General features: G+C 31.8%; 1 protein-coding gene across 4 annotated transcripts in view; it reads right to left on the bottom strand.

The window, feature by feature from the left end:
- SLC10A7 (solute carrier family 10 member 7) overlaps positions 1-10,145 on the bottom strand; it is a 199,204-nt gene that overhangs the window by 114,387 nt on the left and 74,672 nt on the right. Inside the window, exon 6 of one of the 4 annotated variants that reach the window (XM_025042885.1) lies at positions 4,072-4,197. The exons of the other annotated variants lie outside the window; for them this stretch is intronic. Coding sequence (XP_024898653.1) covers positions 4,087-4,197 — 111 coding nt within the window. The 3' untranslated portion in view covers positions 4,072-4,086. Of the gene's footprint in view, positions 1-4,071; positions 4,198-10,145 lie in introns of those variants that run through there. 4 annotated transcript variants of the gene reach the window in all.

Below are 10,145 nucleotides of genomic sequence, written 5' to 3'. Positions count from 1 at the left end.
TTTCTAAGAAGAGCTAGATAAGACTAGCAGCTACCACCTATGAACTCTTGCTAATGTTCCAGACACCCTAATAAACGTCTCAGGGACTCCATCTTATTTAATTTCTTTAACAGTGCTGAGAAGTAGGAATCCCTCTGTCAAAGCTTGGAAGTGAGACTCCTTCTGTATCAGGGCCTTGCATACATTAAGTACAAGGTTAATAGTACCTGTCTAAATAATTGAATAAATGACTAAGAAGTTTCCCCCCACCCCGCTTTTTTGTGCCTGTGGTTCTTTGCAAGAAAATTCAGAGTTCTAGCCAGAAGGTTCAGCATTGTTTGTCTAGACTCAGAAGAGACAACACATCGATCTTTCACGCACAAATTCACCAATGCACACTTTGCTGCCAGGCCATTTCTCCTAAGATACCACTTCTGGTATGATATACTCCTTGAAAAGTCCTCAGTAATGCCTTTCATGGTATCAAGTTCAAATTTTTCCCCCATTCAAGGCTCTTCATAACACTGTCTCACATAATTTCCACCAGTCACCAAGACTTGGCTTACTCCAGTGAACATCCCTCTTTTTACTGTCTGTTGTCTGGAACTGCCCATTCATTCATTTATTCATTACATACTGATCATCCATTACACATCAGGCACAGTATCTGCCATTACATCTGTATATAGAGAGATAACAATGAGCATTACGGGCACCATCCTTGATCTTGTTGGTTCATATCCACTCTCAGGCTGACCTTCTCCACCTGGGTTGTTCTCGGTTTTCAACATCTCACATTTAACATCCTCAAGGATCTTTCTCTGTTACTTTGCCCTGTCTTGCTCTCCCTTTCTTAATTGATGTTATCAAACATTTAAGCACTTGATTATATTTTTTCCTGTTTTATTTGGAGCATTGTACTTATGCATATCTCATTTACACTAAGTCTCTTAGACAGAAATTGTGTCTTATATTCTTCATCACCCAACTTAATGTAATTCAACTGAATTAAATATGTATAGAGCATGTCCTTAAATAGCTTTCAGTATGGAAAAGAGCTTAGAATTCTAAGCCAAACTAACGACAGACTAATATCTAATTTATCTTTGAAAATAAAGCTACAAAAAAATCTCTGGGGAAGGACTAGTTATACAAATAAGATATAGTTATGAAAATGGAAAGAGAAAAGGAACAAAAAGGAAAATTTATCCTGTATGGTACAACTATCTCCCAATCATGTATATAAACTTTATAAGTTCTATAAAACATCGGTCTTTTTTTTTAATTCTTTTATTTTGTAGAACATAATTTAGAGACCATACCATAGGCTAAAGTTAATAGGGCTCTGCTAAGATGTCAATAGTATTGATAAAAGTAAATGAAATCTTTACTTATTTAACTTTTTTCAAAGAAAGGCTATTTTTCAAAAGGAGCAAAGATTAATATTATATATATTTTACATTTACCTAAAAAGAACATTAGAATAGTTTAATCATCTGTTAAAAATGTAACTTAAAAAGTCTAAAAATGAATTGGCCAGGTTTTCATGTCAAATTCACCTTTCTTGCAGAAATTCAGTTACGACAAATATTAGATCAGGCCTCCTTCTATGTATCATTTGTACCTTTTAGATTATTATTTTGGACTATACCAGATTTTTTTTTTACAAGACACTAACATTACAACTCATCATAAACTAAGCCTATTAGATAGATTTTTACATAATCAGTAATAGTAAGATTCCCCTTAGCCTTAATGTGAAATAAACATTACTGTTTTCCCATTTTCTCCATTCTGCAAGGCGTCTTCCACACCAGCCATTCTAAGAGGTCCTCCCCGTTGCCCGTACTGTACCTATTCTTTCACATGTATGTCTGTTATGTTCAGTAACTCCAGTGGGAAGGCCGGATCTGTGCCTGGAGCCATCCCTGCCCTCCTCCCAGCAGCTACACTCAACCCGTTACCTTAGAAGTACTCAATAAAAAGTGTCCTTTTCTAATGCTAAGAACAATTGTGTATAAGAATATGGGTGAGTAAATATATATCTGAGTGTATATAAATATATTCCAAGGAGTACTTTCACAAGTCCATCAAGCATATAAAAATTTCACAAGTAAAAATTATGTATATATATATATATGTGTATATATATATACACATTTAAATATTACCTTTAAAAACATATTTTTTCCAAACTACACATTTTTTTCCCTAAAATTCTAAGTTCCTGATAAGTCAGCTATATTATCCAAATATTCCCTGAAGACACTTTTCTTTGAAAGTAAATTCTTAGGTCTATTTAACAAGTTATTTTGTCTTTATTCCTTTGTTTTCATCTTCTTCCAGTTCTAGAAGAGATACCCATTTTTCCTAGTCTCTACAGGGTATAACTTGGACAAACTTAACTTAGAGTACAAGTTAGACAAATGAAAATTTAGTAAACAGCTGGCATGATTAAGACTGCTAAAATAACTTTTTTGATAAATTACTTATCAAATACTCTGACTGGCTCAATTATATTATAGGATTTCCTTCAATAAAGATGGTCTTCGCCTAACTAATAGCATAGACTCTATATCAAAATTAGAATTCAAAACACCAAATAGAGATGACAAAAGACCACTGAGGAAGAAAACCAACAAACAGAAGTTGGTAATTTCACCAGTGAAGAGCTTAGGCTTGGGACTAGTCAAAACCTCTATAGAATAAATGAAAAAAAATAAGTAGAATGTAATATGACTATCATAAAGTTAAATTTATTCAAGGATGTCTGAAATATAACTTTAAGGGCTTTATGTTTAAATGTCCATTCTTTCGTGAAAAGATAACAATAAAATTGTAGTTCTTATTTAGCAAAACTAAGAATTAAAAACTTTAGGCACTCCTCGAAATTTCTTTTGAAATCCTACTGATCAATGAAATCCAAATGTTAGAAAATTCCTGACCTAGTCAAACTACCATGTCAGAAAGACCACTTATATTGAAAATCACATATTCAAATGTGAAGGGGGTTAAAACAGATAAAAGTTATAATAGTCCCATGTGAACAGTTGTTAAAAGGCAAAGAAAAGCATACAAGTTAAAAATAAAATCATATTCATACTCTGAAAATGAACTGACTTTCACACACTTCTAGCAACAACATTATACTATTTTCCAAAAAAAAAACCCCACACCTCTTATACATATACATATATGGTTGCATTTATTTTCCTGGCACTGTCAGCATTTCTGAAGGAGTGTTATTAATTTATCCAAATAGCAGTGTCAGAAAAAGAAAGAAATCTACCATTACGAGAAGGCAAAATTCTGAAAATAATAATATAACTACTAAAAAAATGTTCTGGTTGTACAGTAGTTTTTTGCCCATACTCTAAAATAAACAGTCCTCTCAGTAACTAAAGCAAGACTGCAAATGAAACTCATGAGCACTTTTTAATAAGCAAAATGCTTAAGTGTTGTACAGTTAACCAACTAGTATCTTAACAACAACATTTTTTCCCTGTCCAGCTTAACATGTATATATGATTGACCTCGAGTCTACTAGAGAAGATTGGAACAATCAGCTGGGCTATTATTTGAAATAAAAATACCAAAATTAAGACATATAAAATATTAGATACCATGTTATATTAAAATAGATAATTGCAAAAATAGTTTGTCAATTAAACATCTCTCTTCTGTGCCGTCTAAAAGAATTTTCTGCAATGACAAAAACGTTCTCCACTTTGTACAGTAACCAGCAGTCACATGTGGTTATGAAATACCTGAAATGTGGCTAGTGTGACTGAGGAATTAACAGTTTATTTTATGTAATTTTAATTAATTAAATTTTAAATAGCCGCATGTGGCTTATGGCTACTATATTGGTCAGTTCGGCTATATAGATGATACAAAATGGAAATACTAACATTTCTCCCCTGTCTCTGAACTGAGAAATAAAGTTTATTTATTAATAAATAAAAGAAATGCTAAATCACTTTAAAATATTAGAAAGGTTTCAATGTCAGCAAGACTTCATTTTAAGGAATGGTGGGTCAATAAAAGAGGAAAGCAGTCAGCAACGGGTGAGGTGAGAAAGTACCTAAGAGGAACTATTAAAAACACTTATCTACGCATCATCTCAGAAAGAAGATCCATGGTCCAAATGATGGTCCTGTCTGTTTCCAAGGGCAACACACCCTTGTTGTGGAGCCAGACACATCCACTTCCAAGAGCCTGATAGAATCAAAATTGGGAATTAACTCCCTACCTCTTTTTCTTCTAATTCCATTCCCACCAAATCAACTTCTTATTAAGCTATATTCTCATGTGAATTTGGCCGTGAGAGAAGAATGTATCAACCTAAGTGTCTAAGAGATTCTCATAATTATCTTCCCCACTTTCAATTAAAAAATTGAAGATTTGTTTAGTGCATCATTATCTATGAGTATGATTAAAGTGAGTCCATCCCTGTGAGATAGAGCACAGAAATAGGGCAGTCTTAAATTTACAAAGTATATGCCGAACTGATAATGAGGAGCTCAATATCTTAAAAATTCATGATACAAACAGACAAAGGAAAAAAGTAATATTACCAGAAATGATTCTGCTTAGGGGCAATATCATGCCAAGAAAACACTAAAGCCAAGAAAAGAGATTCCAGATCTTTGTGGTATCAAGAGTGATTTCCAGCAGAGAAAGAAAAACTTCCTTAAGAACTAAATGACACCCAACTTTCCCTTTTAGTTCATTTGAATTTTTAAGCACATATCAAAATATATACTTTAGGTGACTCACTACTTCCAGTTCCCATATAGAAATGAAATGTCAGCAACATCTAGAACAGGCATGCACAATGCTATTTGAGAGTTTCATTAGTTTATGATATTTTTGTCACCAGAAAACCTTTAGTAATTATAGCACCAGGTTGATAGACTCTGAAAAATGCCAGCCATGATGGAAGATTTGTTTTAAGACTAAGGATTGCTTGCTGAGGTTGCTCCCTAGGGAAATCTTGATGTTACTTTTCAAATTTTTCTTGAAAATTCCTTCAAAAGAACATTAGCATTCGGTTACAAGAGGAAGTATTCTTCCTAATTTGGATATTTTCTACTGTTACACACATAAACCTTGTTTTTCTAAACCACTTGTCTGCATTAGTAGGAGTTTCTATTAAATTTTTTTTTAGAGCTGGGAATTTAACCTTCTGACTTCAAATGTTTGGGTAGAAACTACATTAGATAAGGATCCAAGATTCTAGAGATATTTAGATATAGAGTCAGGATTCAACCATCTTTGAGGGGAAATGTCTGTGAATTAAAGGTCAAAAGGTAGGAAGCCTCTACATTTCTCTAATGTTTTTCATGATCATCACTTACTTTTTCCTTTTCAGTTTAAGGACATAGAAGTAAATGATAAAAGAGAAAGAGAAACATGTAAATCTCCTTTTTTTTTTTTTCCTATAAACAAGATAACCTTTTCTATTGTTGATTTTAGTTATTAAAAAGATTGAAAAATTATCCTGTTCTGAATATGTATACCTCAGCAGTTACTGGAAAGAATTTCTGAATGGCTTCTTAGGCTGCTATAACAAATACAGATGGCTCAAATTATTTTTTAGGTTACCAAAAGAAAATGGAACCAAGTTTGCCATTAAAAAATCATGTCTGATTGACTATACATCCCTCCTTTTAGGATCTTAAAATTCTGTCTCTTTTCTCCTTTATTTAGAGATATATGTCATTCTCCAAAACTCCTCCAGCCTAAATCACATCTTTATTATTTTTTACATCACATTTAACAAATTTTAACCTCTGACAAGATGATAAAGCCAAAGTCAAAACAATATTCTGAATTACAAACCTACCAAAGTCAAGTGCAAAGGGCTGTAACATGATGCTTCTAAAGAAGAAACTGCATTAGCTATCACTTGCTGTCATTTCATATTGCAAGTTCAGGTTATCTGCCTCCTCATTATCATTTTGGCTTTTGTCTTTTCATTTTCTTTCTTCTTCTTTTTTGATCATTTCTATTTTATACATAGTTCTAATGCCTCTCAGATATTAACTTGATCTATTTTTATACACCACTGAATGGGTTCTTCTATTTTTCAGACTTCTATTTTTACCTCTTCTCTAGGATACTGTATAATTTATTTTCAGCATTGCTAGATTTCCGCTCTCACTCATTAATTTAATTATATAATGTATTTCACAAGTTGTTAAAGGATAAACTTTAATAATAAAATATCTTTCTTTAATACCAATAGTGCAACAACTCTCTGCGATGCCATATAATGGCAATCACTTATTATATGCCCTTACTTTAAAATCTCCAGCTCTTTAAATATATGTACTAATCACACTTGAAGCAATCTTTCATGGAAAACTTTCTGATATTTAAAATCAATTATTTCAATGATAATAGTATATGGGTTGGTGATCTATTACATAGGGATAATTTGCCCTAATCTACTCGCAAGAGGTTATTATAAGAAGACAATTCTACAAATTATCCAATATCAAATTTAGATGTGGGAATGAGTTTCCACTCTCATTCTAAATCAATACTGTGAATATAAAGCAATATAAATAAATCTCTTATGGCTATAGCATGTTTTTTTTTTCTTTTTGAGAATAAAAGTTTACAATTTAAAATTACTTTAACATAAGCAAAAAAAATTGGTGGCTAACCATGAAAGTGATATTGATCTGCCTTGGGAGGATTCTTGAATGGCCAATTAGGTGGTGGGCAATTAAGAGCCTTGAAGACAATGGGGCATGGGAGTGACATATAAAAGCAGTATGTGGAGATAGTTTATCTCACAACAATGTATAGATGGCAAAAAAGAAGATAGGGTGCATTGCCTTGGCTCTTGGAAATTACCAAAAATACAATAATGTTAAAAACATTATTCCTTCTAAATGAACGGATAAAAATAATAACATAAGCATTCAAGTGAAACCCAGAAATATTTTAGAAAATTACTTATAAGAGATTCGCTTGAATGATAAAAAATCAAACCACAAATACTGACCACTAGACAAAGTCCTCTATTATTTGAAACTGTTACTCAGAGAATTATTCACCTTATTCTATAATACTCCAGACAAAAACGTTTTACTGTTAATTTGTGTGAATATTTGCAAATTAATAAGTGGCTAGAGATCAAAATGAGGTTTCCATAATTTTTGAGCACTCTGCTATGTACATCTCCATTTTACACTTCAAACAAATAATTTTATCTTAAGTAATTGTATTAATGTCATGTGTAATATCTTAAGACAGAGGAACAATTTTTAACAGTTATGAATATTGATCTAATTATTTTCAGGAACAAGCATATATGTCACTATGTAAATATGAGAGTAACATTACAAAGCTGGACTTACATGGGGGGAAAAAAAAAAACCCAGTAGGGACAGCAAAAACGGAAATTGACTTCTTTAATGAATGATCCCATAATCAGGTAACGTGCTTTCCAACAATTATTTGCATTAACTGAAACCCCATAAAATGTGTTTTGCTTTTTAAAAATATATTAGAGGTCCCTCTCACTCTCTGCCTCTGAGAGGAGACCAAGCTCTGTCTGTGAAGGGATACCTCTTTTCTAATAAACTTTCCTTTTGACTCTAAAAAATATATATGTGTATACATACGAATATGTGTGTGTGTATATATATGTATATATATATATTAGATATGCATTTTAACTATAAAGCTAAAGAAAGTACATGTGAAATTTTAACTGATGTGATAGAGAAGGACTTTATAAATATAAAGGCTATGGAAAAATCCAAAAGGGAAAGATGGATATATTTGACAGACATAAAACTTTAAATTTCTACAACTAAATGCAAAGAAATGAATCCCAACTCATACATGGCATCATATACAAACATTAACTCAAAATGGATCACAAACTTAAATTAAAAACAAAAACTGTAAAACTTCTAGAAGAAAACACAGGAGAAAAATATTTGTGACTGTAGGTTAAACAGATTTCTTAGGACATGAAGAGCATGAGCCATAAAAATAGATAAATCACATTTAATCGAAATCGAAAATGTTTGCTCTTTGAAAGACATTATTTAAAAAGTGAAAAGACAAGCCACAGATTGTGAGAAAACGCTTGCATAATACATGTATGATAAATGACTGGTGTCCAAAACATATTTAAACATTCACAACTCAATTATAAGAAAACAACCCAATAAAAAATGGGCAAGAGATATGAACAGACACTCCCTTAAGAAGATATATAGATAGCAAATAAGCACAAAAAAAGATGTCCAACATCATTAGACATTAGGGAAATAAATTAAAGCTATGTGGTATGATGACATACCATTATATGCCTATTAGAATGGCTAAAATAAAAAATACTGTAATACGAAGGGTTAGCCAGGCTATGGAGCAACTGGATTACTCGTACATTCCTGATGGGAATGTAAAATGGCACAACCACTTTGGAAAATGGTTTGGTGGTTTTGTATAATGTTAAACATATGTTAACAGTAATCCCACTCCTAAGTATTTCCCTAAGAGAAATGAGAACACATGTCTACACAAAAACCTATATACAATACTTTAGCAACTTTATTCATAATCACCAAACACAGGAAACAACTCAAAGTTCATCAACTGGTAAATTGATAATGTAGTGCTATTTAGCAATAAAAATGGAATGAGTTACTGACAGATAAATACCAGAGCATAGATAAATCATAAAAGCGTATGCTAAGTGAAAGAAGCCAGACTCAAAAGGCTACATACTGTGGGATTCCATTCATATAACCTTCTGGAAAAGGAGAAAGGACAGGGACAGGAAAAAAAAAAACCAACTCAGTGGCTGCCAAGGGCTGGAGATGGAGAGGGGATTGACTACAAAGGGGCAAGAAGAAACTTACCGAGGTGATGGGGATATTCTTTATCTTGAGTGAGGTGGCCATTAAGTGACCATATACATTTGTCAAAACTATACAGCTAAAAGAATGATTTTTTCTGTATAAAATTCTATCTCAATAAATCTGACAGAAATTTTCTGTCAATCAAAAATCATCCGCTCTCAGCCACACACACACACACAAAAATTAAAAGGTTAAAGGCAAACAGGAAAAAATATTTGCAATATATATAACAGAGTATTCATCGTCTCAACATATAAAGACCTCTTTGAAATCAAAATCAGCATCCCCATAAGAAAACTGAACAAAGTATATGAACAAATAATTTATAAGAAGAATCTCAATGGTCAATAAACAAATAGCAAAAGATACAACTTCTCAATCAAAAAGTTCTAATTAAACTATCAGTTGAAGACATTTAAAAAAAAATAACCATACTTGGTGAGAATAAAGGAAAATAAGTATGTCTATACACACTTGTTAGAATAATAATTTGGTTCAGTATTTCTGGAGGGTAATTTAGCAACATCAAGATTTTTAAAAGTTTGTAGCATTTACCCAGTTATTCCTCTTTTAGGAATTTTTCCTAAAGAGGATAATTAAAAGAGACTACAAATATTTATGCACAAAAATGTGTGGCAGCTTTTTTAAAATAATAGTAAATGAATATAAATAACTCAAATATATAACAATGGGGAAATAACTAAATAAATAGCAAATATTCCATCCAAAAGAATATTACACATTATATGAAGCAAAATTGAGTTCTCAGGGTGGAAATAAGAATATGAGGAAATGCTCACTTATTTTGTTAAAGGAGAAAAAGCAGAAAATAAATTGTCTGTACAAAGTAATACTACGTTTATAACTATATGTACAAAATAAACCGGGCGTATACCACAGTGCTAATAGTAGTAGAACTAATTCTATCTGTATTTTTCGAAAGTTCTATAACAAACATATAGAACAATTATAATTCATTTTAAAAAGTTAATTTTAAATACAATGTCCACACAGAATAAGTTATATATGGTAAGGTACTTTTCTAAGTCAGCTTTTGACATACTTACAAACTGAATTTGGTAGCTGATAAACTGCTTTTTAAAGATATATAAATTGGCAGGCATACAGACTTAAATAAAATCCAGTTTCCTTTGGAGGTACAATAAAAATGGGAGAGGTTTTTTTTTTTTTTTTTTTTACGTAATTAGAGGTGAACATTTACTATTTTACTTGAAGTTTTAGAGTTAAAATAAGTAGTCCTAAAACTTTGCAGGG

The sequence above is a fragment of the Pteropus alecto genome, unplaced genomic scaffold, assembly GCF_000325575.1.
Source record: "Pteropus alecto unplaced genomic scaffold, ASM32557v1 scaffold50, whole genome shotgun sequence".
Lineage (NCBI taxonomy): Eukaryota > Metazoa > Chordata > Mammalia > Chiroptera > Pteropodidae > Pteropus > Pteropus alecto.
The sequence above is the reverse complement of the archived record's forward strand: the minus strand, read 5'-3'. Positions and strand labels throughout refer to the sequence as shown.